The sequence below is a fragment of the Cherax quadricarinatus genome, chromosome 17 (genome assembly GCF_038502225.1).
Source record: "Cherax quadricarinatus isolate ZL_2023a chromosome 17, ASM3850222v1, whole genome shotgun sequence".
In the NCBI taxonomy this organism is placed as follows: domain Eukaryota; kingdom Metazoa; phylum Arthropoda; class Malacostraca; order Decapoda; family Parastacidae; genus Cherax; species Cherax quadricarinatus.
In genome coordinates this window covers 7,179,702-7,196,221 of record NC_091308.1, presented here as the reverse complement: position 1 = coordinate 7,196,221, position 16,520 = coordinate 7,179,702, and the positions used below count along the sequence as shown (strand labels likewise).

General features: G+C 44.6%; 1 protein-coding gene across 3 annotated transcripts in view; it reads right to left on the bottom strand.

Annotated features, from left to right (window-relative positions):
* Nucleotides 1–6,428: 6,428 nt before the first annotated feature.
* LOC128686432 (solute carrier family 25 member 45) overlaps nt 6,429–16,520 on the bottom strand; it is a 60,538-nt gene continuing 50,446 nt past the window's right edge. For 2 of the 3 annotated variants that reach the window (XM_070085771.1, XM_070085772.1), the window contains exons 7-8: nt 8,670–8,755; nt 6,429–6,962 (exon numbers count right to left, since the gene is read on the bottom strand). In XM_070085771.1, the coding sequence (XP_069941872.1) occupies nt 6,765–6,962; nt 8,670–8,755 (284 nt within the window). In that variant the 3' untranslated portion in view covers nt 6,429–6,764. The remainder of the gene's footprint in view (nt 6,963–8,669; nt 8,756–16,520) is intronic. The other variant, XM_070085773.1, reaches the window with a different exon arrangement.

The window sequence follows — 16,520 nt, the reverse complement described above, 5'->3', positions numbered from 1 at the left end:
GTGCTCGGTACAAGGCTCACCTGCAATCCTATGTCGTTGAGATATGATTGCAGCCTTTGTCATCAGTTCTCTACTCTGCTTGTGGTCTTCTTTGCCCTTTATGAATTTTCGTAACTTTACACTTGGGGTTAATATCTGGTAGCCACTTCTCAGACCAGACCTGCCACTTGTCCAAGTCCATTTGGAGTATTTCCAGTCCTCGCATGTTTGCTTTCTCCACATTAGTTTTACGTAATCTACAAACAAGGATACCTTTTAGTCTATCGCTTCCGTCATGTCATTCACGTACACAAAAAATGGTACTGGCCCTAATGCGAATCCTTGTGGAACCCCACCCGTCACGTACGCCATTCCGACACCTCTTCTTGAAATCCTTCTTTCTTTCACCTCACGTTTTAATTTTTCATTGTAGTGCCTTCTCTCTTATTCTTGCATGCTCTACTAGATTTTGTCCCAGTCTCTTGTGAGATACTGTGCCATGCCATCTGTGGACTATGGACTGAGTAAATAATTTCACCTGTATACTACATAATATAAACTATTTTACAACCAGCTGTAACTTTTGAATAAAAGCCAATGTTTTAATCAAAGACCGCAGGAATGGAGAGAATGTTCTTTTATCAAGAAACCTGAACCAGCCATTATGTTTGTGATTGCCCTGCAGAAGAAATTATATTAACACGTCCTTTGCCTTTTTCGGATTTGTGAATTCATCATTCCTTAGCATGGTAACTGAATTACTTCTTTATTGTGTAAATGTGCAGCGTGTTATACAATAAATTTCTGTCTTGAGGAGTGTAATATTTATTTCCTTAGTAAAAGAAACAGCACTAGGCTCAGGGGCCAAAATTTTTCAGTACTCAGAAAGAGCAGATTCTGCGTTGGAACTATTTTTACTCCGTAGCCTGTTGGCTAAAGATCTCACTTCACACGGCGAGTGTAAGGGTTCAATTTCCGGCGGGGGTAGAAACATCGGGCATGTTTCTTTACATCGGATGTCTATGTTCACCCATCAATAAAATGGGTACCTGGGTGTTAGTAGACTGGTGTGGGTCGCATCCTGGTACAAAACTGACCTATTTTGCCCGAAATGCTCTGCATAACAAGGGGCTTTCTGTATAGTAGTATGTTATTGATGTCAGCTAGGACTGTGTACCTTGTACATGTACTTGTAGTAAATAAAGATATTATTATTATTATTATTATTATTATTATTATTATTATTATTATTATTATTATAATCTGCGCTAAAACGTTTTTTCTAGTTCCTCCGAATATGTATGTGTGTGTGTGTGTGTGTGTGTGTGTGTACTCAGCTATTTGTACTCACCTATTTGTGGTTGCAGGGGTCGAGTCATAGCTCCTGGCCCCGCCTCTTCACTGATTGCTACTAGGTCCTCTCTCTCCCTGCCCCATGAGCTTTACCATACCTCGCCTTAAAACTATGTATTATTCCCGCCTCCACTACGTCACTTTCTAGGCTATTCCACGGCCTGACTACTCTATGACAGAAGAAATACTTCCTAGCATCCCTTTGATTCATCTGAGTCTTCAACTTCCAATTGTGACCTCTTGTGTCTGTGTCCCTTCTCTGGAACATCCCGCCTTTGTCCACCTTGTCTATTCCGCGCAGTATTTTATATATCGTTATCATGTCTCCCCTGACCCTCCTGTCCTCCAGTGTCGTCAGGCCGATTTCCCTCAACCTTTCTTCATAGGACAATCCCCGTAGCTCTCGGACTAGTCTTGTTACAAACCTTTGCACTTTCTCTAATTTCTTGACGTGCTTGACTAGGTGTGGATTCCAAACTGGTGCTGCATACTCCAGTATGGGCCTGACGTAAATGGTATACAGAGTCTTGAACGAATCCTTACTGAGGTATCGGAACGCTATCCGTAGGTTTGCCAGGCGCCCGTATGCTGCAGCAGTTATCCGATTGATGTGCGCCTCAGGAGATATGCTCGGTGTTATACTCACCCCCAGATCTTTTTCCTTGAGTGAGGTTTGCAGTCTTTGGCCATCTAAACTATATTGTGTCTGCGGTCTTCTTTGCCCTTCCCCAATCTTCATGACTTTGCATTTGGCAGGGTTAAACTCAAGGAGCCAGTTGCTGGACCAGGCTTGTAGCCTGTCCAGGTCTCTTTGTAGTCCTGCCTGATCCTCATCCGATTTGATTCTTCTCATTAACTTCACATCATCTGCAGACAAGGACACTTCTGAGTCTATCCCTTCCGTTATGTCATTCACATATACCAAGAACAGCACAGGTCCCAGGACTGACCTCTGCGGAACCCCGCTTGTCACAGGCGCCCACTCTGATACCTCGTCACGTACCATGACTCGTTGTTGCCTCCCTGTCAGGTATTCTCTGATCCATTGCAGTGCCTTTCCTGTTATGTGTGCCTGATCCTCTAGCTTTTGCGGTAACCTCTTGTGAGGAACTGTGTCGAAGGCCTTCTTGCAGTCCAAAAAAATGCAGTGTGTGTGTGTGTGTGTGTGTGTGTGTGTGTGTGTGTGTGTGTGTGTGTGTGTGTGTGTGTGTGTGTGTGTGTGTGTGTGTGTGTGTGTGTGTGTGTGTATGTGTGTGTGTGTGTGTATGCGTTTGTACTCACCTAATTGTGGTTACAGGGGTAGAGTTATAGCTCCTGGCCTCGCATCTTCACTGGTTGCCACTAGGTCCACACCCTGCTCCATGAGCGTTATCATACCTTTTCTTAAAGCTATGTATGGCACCTGCCTCCAATACCTCACTTTCCAGAATATTCCACTTCCTGACAACTCTGTGCCTGAAGAAATACTTCCTAATAAACCTGTGGCTCAGTTGAGTCTTCACCTTCCAACTGTGACCCTTTGTTGTTGTCTCATTTCTGGAACATACTGTTTCTGTCCACCTTGTCGATTCCTCTCAGTATTTTATATGTCGTTATCATGTGTCCCCTATCCCTCCTGTCCTCCAGTGTCGTCAGGTTGAATTATCTTAACCTCTCCTCGTAGGACATGCCCCATAGCTCCGGGACTAGTCTCGTTGCAAACCTTTGTACTTTTTGTAGTTTTCTGACGTGTTTGGCCAGGTAAGGGTTCCAAACTGAAGCTGCATAAAAAAAAAATACATACCACGGGTGGGGTTTGAAGTCGCGGTCAGAGAGTCTCAAAAACTCCAGACCGTCGCGTTAGCCACTGGACCAGCTAGCCACAATAAGATTCGTCCAACTAGATATATTTCTACACCATAGGAAGGTTAGCATAGGCACCACTGTGTCCACAAATGCAAGTTTTTACAGACCTTCTATTGAAGCTAGCTGACCCAGTGGCTAACGCGAGACTCTCTGACCGCGGGTTCAAACCCCACCCGTGGTATGGTTTGTTTGCAATCGTGTCATTACGATTTCGTGAGTCATAGTTAAGCTGCATGCTCCAGTACAGCGTCCAGAACGACTCCTTATTGAGATGTTCCCTAGTCGCCAACATGCTACAACAGTTATTTGGTTGATGTGAGCTTCAGGAGATGTGCTTAGTATTATACACAGTCCAAGATCCTATTGCTTGAGTGACGTTCGTAGTCTTTGGCCTCCCTAGACTGTACTCTATGCTCGTCTTTGCCCTTCCCCGATCTTTCTGACTTTGTACTTTGTGTGTGTGTGTGTGTGTGTGTGTGTGTGTGTGTGTGTGTGTGTGTGTGTGTGTGTGTGTGTGTGTGTGTGTGTGTGTGTGTGTGTGTGTGTGTGTATGTGTGTGTGTGTGTGTGTGTGTGTGTGTGTGTGTGTGTGTGTGTGTGTGTGTGTGTGTGTGTGTGTGTGTATGTGTGTGTGTGTGTGTGTGTGTGTGTGTGTGTGTGTACTCACCTACTCCCCTATTTGTGGTTGCAGGGGTCGAGTCATAGCTCCTGGTAAAGTTTGTCTTGATTCATTGCAGTGCTTGTGGTTTCCCTGCTATTTCTGCCTTTTATAGCTTTTATAATAATAATATAATAATAATATCTTTATTTACTAAAAGTACATGTACAAGGTATACAGGCCTAACTGACATCAATGACATACTACTATATAGAAAGCCGCTTGTTATGCTGAGCATTTCGGGCAAATTAGGTCAGTTTTGTCCCAGGATGCGACCCACACCTGTCGACTAACACCCAGGTACCCATTTCATACTGATGGGTGTACAGGGACAGGGACAGCAGGTATCTTATGGAAACACGTCTCTAATGTTTTCCAGCCGTACCGGAGGAGATTCGAATCCCGGACCTTAGTGTGTGAGCTGAGTGCGCTAGTGATCAAGCTAAGGGACACCTTAACACACATCTCCACCGAGTACCAGATCAATCAGGCTATGGGCCATCTGGTCACCAGCAGCAACAGCCTGGTTGACCAGGCAAATCACCAAACAAGTCTAGCTCAGGACCGGGCTCTGGGAGTAAAAACAACTCAAAAGTCATCAGAGGTATACAGGATCGGCCGTCAAGTGATGCCTATTTACCGTAACTGTCCCACCATAACCTAACTGCGCATCATCTGTCGAAAACCACAAAATAAAATCCTAATTTTTTTTTTTAGCCTCAGCAATGTCCTGCACTATACATAACTGTATTTATTACATCATGCATGTATCATCATAACTTTGATTACCAATCTAAAATTGTCAACTTGGTACTTACGTATCCAAATAAAAACACAGCCTTTTAATAAGTTATATACACCAACACTGAAAGTTTAAAGGCAATCAGAAAATCGTTTTCTATTACTCGGAAATCTTCGAGGAAGAAGAAAATGTGTTAGGGTATATTACAAGCTCTCCAGTAAAACCGTAAGAGACAATAATTTTTAGAGACTCACTAAATTTGTGAAATTAAAAGGACAAAAAATGGGCAAATGTTCCTATTTCAAATTATCTTCAACGCTGCTTAAAAAAAAATGGATTTTTTTTTTTATGAAACTGAACATTAGTTAAAGAGAAGTTTACTATTTTAGTAAATATTATTTTTAAATTTCGAGTATCATGCAGCCTTCTGGAGCACTAATAAACTGGGTAATCAAGCTGATAAATTAAATAGACGTTTATCCTGCTTAAAATCTACCTCAATAATTTCTTATTCAGTTGTCTTCAGCTATTTGAGAGATATTTTCTATATAAAACCTAAAATAAATTTATTGCATGCTATCGCATGTCTCGTAGCATAGCAAAAAACACGTGTTTCAATATAGTCAGTCAAATGACTTCCTTGACGGAGAAACCTCCTCCATCGAAAGTCAGTCTTCTGGACACTGGACAGTTATATCTCTAAGTATAACAAGTTAAAGTGGAATCCCCTAAGTTTCGCTATGTGTATTGATCGTAGGGACATGATACGTCTGAATGTATTGTTACTCTGACTGATTTTAGCTTTAGCTCCTGGTTCTCCATATTATTATTATTATTATTATTATTATTATTATTATTATTATTATTATTATTATTATTATTTTCATGAGGAATTGCTAAACCTGTAAGAGTCATGCAACGTTTGGGGATTTGGAAGTAAACATTTAATCCAATGAAAAGGAGAGTGTCTCCAGGTTCCTGGATTATCTATAACTCTTAAGCCACATGAATTTGCTGATATCCATTCCAGGACTTCTTCAGATAACTGAGTTACACTTGATCACTATAACTAGATGCATTATAAACTTATGCTACACTCTGGGTTACTTTTTGTGTATTGGCGGAAGTATAGGGGTTATGGAATAGTGTGATACCTTTTGCTGGATAGCACAGCGACCGAAACAGGTCTATTTAATATTATTTCATGCTAAAAAAAAAGGACTACTCTTAAAATAAGGAGCTGGGACACTCCAACTGATTGACTAGACTTTCTTATAGTTAACACAACATTGCATATCTGTAACAATATATTTTAACTTTATAGATGATATTACTTACAAATATAAAGTATGAATGCTGCGTAATTTAAAAGTAACTCAGTTGATATAAAATTAAATTTGCTTATTAGTAATGGACAGCAATGGCAACACTTCAACGACATGTATTTAAAATTCGAGCAACTTTCAGACAGGAATAGAGGAGAAATTATAAAATACGTTAATGTAACTATATCCTAGTTACTTTAAGGAATAAAAAAAGTATTAAATTAACTTTATAGATGATATTACTTACAAATATAAAGTATGAATGCTGCGTAATTTAAAAGTAACTCAGTTGATATAAAATTAAATTTGCTTATTAGTAATGGACAGCAATGGCAACACTTCAACGACATGTATTTAAAATTCGAGCAACTTTCAGACAGGAATAGAGGAGAAATTATAAAATACGTTAATGTAACTATATCCTAGTTACTTTAAGGAATAAAAAAAAGTATTAAATTAAAAATATATAATCTTAATATTACAAGATTACAATGCATTGACAAAGGATAGGAAGCAAAATAAATAAGGTTTGCATATACATATTTTATATTCAAACAGCATAGTAAAAATAAGCATGATCATTGATGCAATGCTAAAAATATTCTTGTTAAATTCGAGCAGAACTAAGCTACTGAGAAGGAAGACAATTAACTAAGCATAACGAACCAGCTGTATGTCTACAGAGTTTCGTACATAAAATAAGAAATGACTCACAATTTAGGTACCAAAACTTGTAGTGAAAACTGCAATATTTCAAGCATTATTCAAGTTCATCTGTAATGAATAACAATTATAAAAATCCAATGTAAGAGTTTTTGGTAAGCAATAAGTAAGTACATAATAACTTATTAAACTAAAATTAATTATGTCATTACCACTTGACTTTCTTTTTCTTTCTCGTTAAGGCCAAAACAATCCTTTAAGATATTAAGAGAAGTCACATAGGCTAAAAAGATGGCACCATTTGTTGGGAAAGCACGGACGGCCATCATACAATATCCTCTGGTAAACACAAGTAGACCCTCTTCTTTATAGCTTTTCATTACACAGTCCCAAGTATTCTGCAAGGAAATATAATTTATGAAATTCTGACACAGTCTGTAATTATACTAGAATATTATTTACATGTTTAGCATAAACTATAGCCTGAAGAGGCTTGATAACTCCACTGAATTATTTCTTTCATTTATTGTAAGTTCTGATCTCTCTCTCTCTCTCTCTCACTCACACTCACACTCACACTCACACTCACACACAGATAGAATCAAGAGAAAAGCGAGCAGAGCTGCAAAATATATTTGGGAAAACTTAACTGCTACTTCAGGAAATATACGAGAAGGGAAAAGAACAGCCTAACATATGTGTGTGGCAACAGTTTCTCAAAGGATATGAAAAGTAATTTTGAAGACCTACCATGGTAAATTTTTACAGGACGAAACTGTAAAGGTATCTAAACAGAAAATGAAATTCCAATATGAGAGTTCAATTTCAGCCAAATTAACTGCAGCATTGTGACAGGCAATGTTTAGTTGAGCAGTTTCTTGGAGGCCGTCCAGGACTACTTTTTAAAACTGTTTGCAAAAGAACCAACTAAAAGGAATATCCAGATCAATAATCTTGGGATCAGTGAAGGGGTGGGGAAAATAATCACAAATCACATATTAATCACAAGATGTATTTTAGTGATTGCACAAACCAAGAATGGTATCCCGGTATCTCATACGCCCAGTCCCCTATACCTTTATGCACGCGAAAGGAATAGTGCAGGGGTGTCATAAACTTATATTGAAGCAAAATAAAAATAATACATGTACGTATGAGTGTGTATGTGTGTGTGTGTGTGTGTGCGTGTGTATGTATGTGTGTGTGTGTGTGTGTGTGTGTGTGTGTTTGTGTGTGTGTGTGTGTGTGTGTGTGTGTGTGTGTGTATCTGATCTTACTACCTGATACTAACGGTTTACAACTTTCAAGGATGCATTACTGCAACTAAGAATAGGTTCACATATCTATAGGCATGTTCTAGTTTCCAATATCGTTTGATAACTTGAGAGCGCTTCTTCTGAGAGGCATATATCATCATGGACTATTTACGCTCATTAACACACCTAAGAGAAATGTGGTAAGAGAGGCCTCGTGATATTATCGGACATACTAGGACAGGCATGACAAAAACATACGTACGCGTGAATGGGTGAATGAGGATAGGCTGCTCAAGAAGACTAAAAAAGGCACACAAGGGTTTATTAAGAAGTTCAAAACAGACGAATCAGAGGGATATCAAGAAGCATTTCTTCAACCTCAGATTGGTCAGAAAGAGAAATTACATGCATTAAAACGGAGTGGCAGTATCTTTATGAATCGGTTTGATAAGACTCCCAAAACTATGAATGCCTTTGTCTCATAAATTAGCCACTAACGGCTAGTTTATGAGACAAAGGTAGAAGCTGAAATACACACATTCAAATACACACACGCGCACACTCAGGAGCTGTGAATCGACCCTCGCAAACACGACTAGGTGAGTACACAGCTTTTAGTTTAAATGGGGCATTCTAAATTCACGGTTCATATACGTGGAGCCCATAATTTTATTGTCATTAAATGGTAAGGCTATTATATGCTACTTAGTCTAAAGGACGAATACACTTCACAAATAAAACAAATTATGATGGGTAAATTTCACAGCATAGGTAAAATCCAGTGAATGATTAGAAATAATACCTCAGCGAAGGAATTTATTGAAATTAATCAGGGTTTTAATACCTTACCTTGTACCGTGGGTTAGTTGGACAATCAGCCTGGATTCTCGATTTGATGACATCAAAGGGCAAAATTGCTGTCCAGGATAGTAGTCCTATACATATATATAAAAAAAGATATGTGATACAAGATAATATTAAATAACAACAGCTTAGCTGAAGCTATTATTTCTTTAAATGTGCATAACTCCCCGTAAAATCTTTCAAAATAATATACTTCTGTACCCTATTACTATATCAGTTAATATAAAAACTCTTAAGATACCAAGAGGTATCTTAAGAGTTGTGTATATACGCTTACAGTTAACTTTAATCTATATATTAGGGATTTTTTTTTTTACATTTTATTTAAAACGTAATATTACAACATAAAAAATAAATATATAGAAACCACCATCCCTTAACAAACAGGTATCCAAATGAGAATTCATAAGCCCAGTACACCATATAAATTGCTCAACATTCCGACAGTCGCTATATACACTTGGAGTCACCTAGGATGTTCATCATGCATAAATATAAATCAGATAAGAGCTTTGTGGCCACGTATGTCATCCTAGTACAAAAAAGCACTAAAAGACATGCTATAATAAATCATATACCACTATCTCCTCCACCACAATAGATATTATATAATCACATAGCTAGACCTATAGCATATATGTTTAGGAACGTATTTTATAATACTTAAAACATTATGACAAAATAATAATACAAAACATCAATACACGATGTTACATTACAGTGGTTCGAACCCATAATAATAATATATAAATGAAAACAAAACACAGAACGTAAATCGTAACACCAGGAAGCATATAGTTTAACATGCAGACATAAAACAGATGCTCATGGAAAACTAGAAATGAAACATTATAACAACCAGTATGCAACACCCCTGTGCAAATAGTTACTATAAGAATACAACACACACTACAACCCCCCCCCCCTATTCCCAACAGCTGTATCTGCCGTCACCATCATAACCAAAACTACAAAATAACATTAATTAACATGGTTGAAAATAGAAACATTCTGAAACACGCTTCATACATGACCACATTCCTGCATAACCCAGGAAAGACAAATGCATAAACACATGTATAACATACGTACAAAAACCACAATGAATACAGCGGTATACATAGACATACTTCTCCAAAAGCATAATTAAACTCCTACATAACAATACAGTATAATAAAATAGTCTACAGAAACATACCATCACTTCATAGAAGTACTAAGTATTAATAATAATATATAAAAATTAAAATCCAATAAAATCCACAAAAAAACATAAATCAACATATTTTAATACAGATGCTTTCTTAAACATGTTTCATACATAGCCACACCCTGCAAGACACAGCCACACCCTGCAAGACACAGCCACACCCTGCAAGACACAGCCACACCCTGCAAGACACAGCCACACCCTGCAAGACACAGCCACACCCTGCAAGACACAGCCACACCCTGCAAGACACAGCCACACCCTGCAAGACACAGCCACACCCTGCAAGACACAGCCACACCCTGCAAGACACATAGCCACACCCTGCAAGACACAGCCACACCCTGCAAGACACAGCCACACCCTGCAAGACACAGCCACACCCTGCAAGACACAGCCACACCCTGCAAGACACATAGCCACACCCTGCAAGACACAGCCACACCCTGCAAGACACATAGCCACACCCTGCAAGACACAGCCACACCCTGCAAGACACAGCCACACCCTGCAAGACACAGCCACACCCTGCAAGACACAGCCACACCCTGCAAGACACAGCCACACCCTGCAAGACACATAGCCACACCCTGCAAGACACAGCCACACCCTGCAAGACACATGAGACACACCACACCCTGCAAGACACAGCCACACCCTGCAAGACACAGCCACACCCTGCAAGACACAGCCACACCCTGCAAGACACAGCCACACCCTGCAAGACACAGCCACACCCTGCAAGACACAGCCACACCCTGCAAGACACAGCCACACCCTGCAAGACACAGCCACACCCTGAAAGACACAGCCACACCCTGCAAGACACAGCCACACCCTGCAAGACACAGCCACACCCTGCAAGACACAGCCACACCCTGCAAGACACAGCCACACCCTGCAAGACACAGCCACACCCTGCAAGACACAGCCACACCCTGCAAGACACAGCCACACCCTGCAAGACACAGCCACACCCTGCAAGACACAGCCACACCCTGCAAGACACAGCCACACCCTGCAAGACACAGCCACACCCTGCAAGACACAGCCACACCCTGCAAGACACAGCCACACCCTGCAAGACACAGCCACACCCTGCAAGACACAGCCACACCCTGCAAGACACAGCCACACCCTGCAAGACACAGCCACACCCTGCAAGACACAGCCACACCCTGCAAGACACAGCCACACCCTGCAAGACACAGCCACACCCTGCAAGACACAGCCACACCCTGCAAGACACAGCCACACCCTGCAAGACACAGCCACACCCTGCAAGACACAGCCACACCCTGCAAGACACAGCCACACCCTGCAAGACACAGCCACACCCTGCAAGACACAGCCACACCCTGCAAGACACAGCCACACCCTGCAAGACACAGCCACACCCTGCAAGACACAGCCACACCCTGCAAGACACAGCCACACCCTGCAAGACACAGCCACACCCTGCAAGACACAGCCACACCCTGCAAGACACAGCCACACCCTGCAAGACACAGCCACACCCTGCAAGACACAGCCACACCCTGCAAGACACAGCCACACCCTGCAAGACACAGCCACACCCTGCAAGACACAGCCACACCCTGCAAGACACAGCCACACCCTGCAAGACACAGCCACACCCTGCAAGACACAGCCACACCCTGCACGACACAGCCACACCCTGCAAGACACAGCCACACCCTGCAAGACACAGCCACACCCTGCAAGACACATAGCCACACCCTGCAAGACACAGCCACACCCTGCAAGACACAGCCACACCCTGCAAGACACATAGCCACACCCTGCAAGACACAGCCACACCCTGCAAGACACATAGCCACACCCTGCAAGACACAGCCACACCCTGCAAGACACAGCCACACCCTGCAAGACACAGCCACACCCTGCAAGACACATAGCCACACCCTGCAAGACACAGCCACACCCTGCAAGACACATAGCCACACCCTGCAAGACACAGCCACACCCTGCAAGACACAGCCACACCCTGCAAGACACAGCCACACCCTGCAAGACACAGCCACACCCTGCAAGACACAGCCACACCCTGCAAGACACAGCCACACCCTGCAAGACACAGCCACACCCTGCAAGACACAGCCACACCCTGCAAGACACAGCCACACCCTGCAAGACACAGCCACACCCTGCAAGACACAGCCACACCCTGCAAGACACATAGCCACACCCTGCAAGACACAGCCACACCCTGCAAGACACAGCCACACCCTGCAAGACACAGCCACACCCTGCAAGACACAGCCACACCCTGCAAGACACAGCCACACCCTGCAAGACACAGCCACACCCTGCAAGACACAGCCACACCCTGCAAGACACAGCCACACCCTGCAAGACACAGCCACACCCTGCAAGACACAGCCACACCCTGCAAGACACAGCCACACCCTGCAAGACACAGCCACACCCTGCAAGACACAGCCACACCCTGCAAGACACAGCCACACCCTGCAAGACACAGCCACACCCTGCAAGACACAGCCACACCCTGCAAGACACAGCCACACCCTGCAAGACACAGCCACACCCTGCAAGACACAGCCACACCCTGCAAGACACAGCCACACCCTGCAAGACACAGCCACACCCTGCAAGACACAGCCACACCCTGCAAGACACAGCCACACCCTGCAAGACACAGCCACACCCTGCAAGACACAGCCACACCCTGCAAGACACAGCCACACCCTGCAAGACACAGCCACACCCTGCAAGACACAGCCACACCCTGCAAGACACAGCCACACCCTGCAAGACACAGCCACACCCTGCAAGACACAGCCACACCCTGCAAGACACAGCCACACCCTGCAAGACACAGCCACACCCTGCAAGACACAGCCACACCCTGCAAGACACAGCCACACCCTGCAAGACACAGCCACACCCTGCAAGACACAGCCACACCCTGCAAGACACAGCCACACCCTGCAAGACACAGCCACACCCTGCAAGACACAGCCACACCCTGCAAGACACAGCCACACCCTGCAAGACACAGCCACACCCTGCAAGACACAGCCACACCCTGCAAGACACAGCCACACCCTGCAAGACACAGCCACACCCTGCAAGACACAGCACCCTGCAAGACACAGCCACACCCTGCAAGACACAGCCACACCCTGCAAGACACAGCCACACCCTGCAAGACACAGCCACACCCTGCAAGACACAGCCACACCCTGCAAGACACAGCCACACCCTGCAAGACACAGCCACACCCTGCAAGACACAGCCACACCCTGCAAGACACAGCCACACCCTGCAAGACACAGCCACACCCTGCAAGACACAGCCACACCCTGCAAGACACAGCCACACCCTGCAAGACACACAGCCACACCCTGCAAGACACAGCCACACCCTGCAAGACACACAGCCACACCCTGCAAGACACAGCCACACCCTGCAAGACACAGCCACACCCTGCAAGACATAGCCACACCCTGCAAGACATAGCCACACCCTGCAAGACATAGCCACACCCTGCAAGACATAGCCACACCCTGCAAGACACAGCCACACCCTGCAAGACACATAAGACATAGCCACACCCTGCAAGACATAGCCACACCCTGCAAGACATAGCCACACCCTGCAAGACATAGCCACACCCTGCAAGACACAGCCACACCCTGCAAGACATAGCCACACCCTGCAAGACACAGCCACACCCTGCAAGACACAGCCACACCCTGCAAGACATAGCCACACCCTGCAAGACACACACCCTGCAAGACATAGCACACCCTGCAAGACACACACCCTGCAAGCCACACCCTGCAAGACATAGCCACACCCTGCAAGACACAGCCACACCCTGCAAGACACAGCCACACCCTGCAAGACATAGCCACACCCTGCAAGACATAGCCACACCCTGCAAGACATAGCCACACCCTGCAAGACATAGCCACACCCTGCAAGACACAGGAAGTACACTTGTTAAAAATGATACATTAGCATAATAAGAACCTTCACAGTCATCATGCACACAAGAGGCTCACAGTCACATAAAGTACCAGACTTCATACCTTGCTAAATTAAAGCTCCACTTTACTCATACCAGTTTCTCAATCCCTCACTTCGCATAACACATGTCATTAAAAATTCCCTGACACCAAGCCACTCACTTGACCCACACAACTTGCATTACACCTCTTGTCCTCCAAATGCACCAATCACGCCCGCGCCTTCCTCAAGAAGTCAGCCTCGTCACGTCCCCTGAATTTGTAATGCCCATAAGTCCTCCACTCGAAAGTTACGATATCCATCTGAAAATTTGAAATACCATCTATTCCCAGTGATATCCTTATTCCTCCTTTGTGTCCCATAAAATATCGCTGCCAGGGCCCTAATTTGCTCCCCCACCGGCGCTCTCCGTAAAACCCACGAAGTATACACGAAGTCGGCTACCAGATAACGCATCGCATTTTGTACCGGTACCCCCCCCCCCACATTTAAGCTTAATGCCCGTAGAACACAAATACCACCCCCACCCACCATACGTAAAATCCTGCTAAACCACTCTCTCACTGGTTCCAACCTTTCACAAAAATATACTGCATGGAAAACAGTGTCAATACCCCCACACTCACAACATTCCCGTCCCTCCTGCACACGCCTATTACCTAATACCTCCCCCGACGGCAATATATTATGGAGAAATTTAAACATTACCTCCCGCACCACAGCCTTCAATCGCAACCCTTGCAGGCGCCCCCATATATCACTCCATGCATACATCGGATACAAACCCACAACTCTAGCAACTACCTCCGCACCACCCACCCGAGCCAGTGTACCTATCTTAACCCCACAAGGTTCCCTTGCATAACACAACAACCTCAACATTCCTTCACACACCTGAACATCCCTATCCCTCGCCCAACATACCAAGTCCCTTCTCACCCATGCCAAACCTGTACCTGTGATTCTGCCCTCCCTCAAATAACTATGTTTAACGTACATACCCAACAACCTTAGATGCAGCGTCATTAACCCCAGCCCTCCCTGGCGTACCGGTAAACACACAACATCTCTCGACAACCATTCACAACCCGAACCCCAAATATAGTGATACACACGCTTCAACAGACGCTTCTCATCTCATGTTTCCAAGGGATATGTACCTGCCACATGCCATAGCTTACTATACAGTTTCACATTCACCACAATAGCATGCTGGTGCAGCGTCAAACCTCCTGTACGCTAACCCGCTAATCTACCCAAAACCCTATCTACAGCTTCTTTCGAATTCACCTTCCGTGCCTCCAGGATATTTTCCATGTGAACAACCCCACATACCTTAAGTCTACTTACCAGGGACCAACCTTCACCCTGTTCGTATACCCCACCCACACCATCCCCCACCCTCAATAACATCGACTTGTCTCTATTAAGCGTCATCCCTGTTGCCATGCCAAAACTCTCCACCAACTCACTAACCCTAGGTAAATCTTCAGACCTTCTAAATAGCACTGTGGTGTCATCAACATATCCAACGATCCCCGGTTCCACAGACACCCCATCCCACACCATCCCTTCCCGTACGCCCCAACGCACAGCCCTATAGAACGGGTCCTGGAGTAATGCAAAGAGAAGCTGCGACACAGGGCATCCCTGCCTTAAGCCCCTTTCCATCCTAACAGGTTGACCTAATCTACCATTCACTTGTACCCTAACCGTTGCCTTCTCATACAACACCTTAGTCCAACTGACGATTTCCCTCCCAAACCCCTGCCATTGCATAAACTTCCACAACGCCTCACGCTCCACACAGTCATACGCTGCATGCCAATCTAATGCTAAAACCCCACCCTTGATGTTTCCCCCACTTTCATCTATAAACCTACGTATAATCCCCTGCCCCACACACATCGAACGCCCAGGCACTCCATATTGACCCTCGTCCAAAACGCTGGCAAGAACACCTTTCAACCTATTTCCCAACACTTTAGCAAAGATCTTGTAATCGCCACACATTAAGGTGATTGAACGGTAGTCATGCACACATTCACAAGACTTTTTTTTAGGGACCATGACCACTACACCCGTTCTCTGCTGTTCCCCCAACCTACCCCTGGTTTTCATGGCATTAAATAACTCCACTAAAAACCCACGCAAACACTCCCAGTTTTCCCTATAAAAATCACAAGGGATGCCATCAATACCAGGCGATTTACCCATGCTCATCCCATCCACTGCCACCCTAATCTCCTCCTCACTTATAGGCCCACCCAAACTCAATCGATCCTTATGCACTAGATTATAGTTTACCCATTCGCCCATTGCGCCTAACGCCTCACAATTAACCCCCACACTTTTACCATTCTTCTCGTACCACGCATCCACATAACAACCCATACCCTCCGTAGACGAAAGCACCTGCCCCTGACAATATCCCGCCAATTGATCCTGTACCCGCAAACTCATCACCTCTGTTGCCCTACGACGTGTCCCCTGCTCCCGCAAGACATACGCCGACGGACGGTCCCCCCATAAGACCTCATCAAGGCCCCCTGCAACCCTTGCAGCATCAAAATTGCGATTTTGAATATCCCTAATCCGTTGTTTCAAAC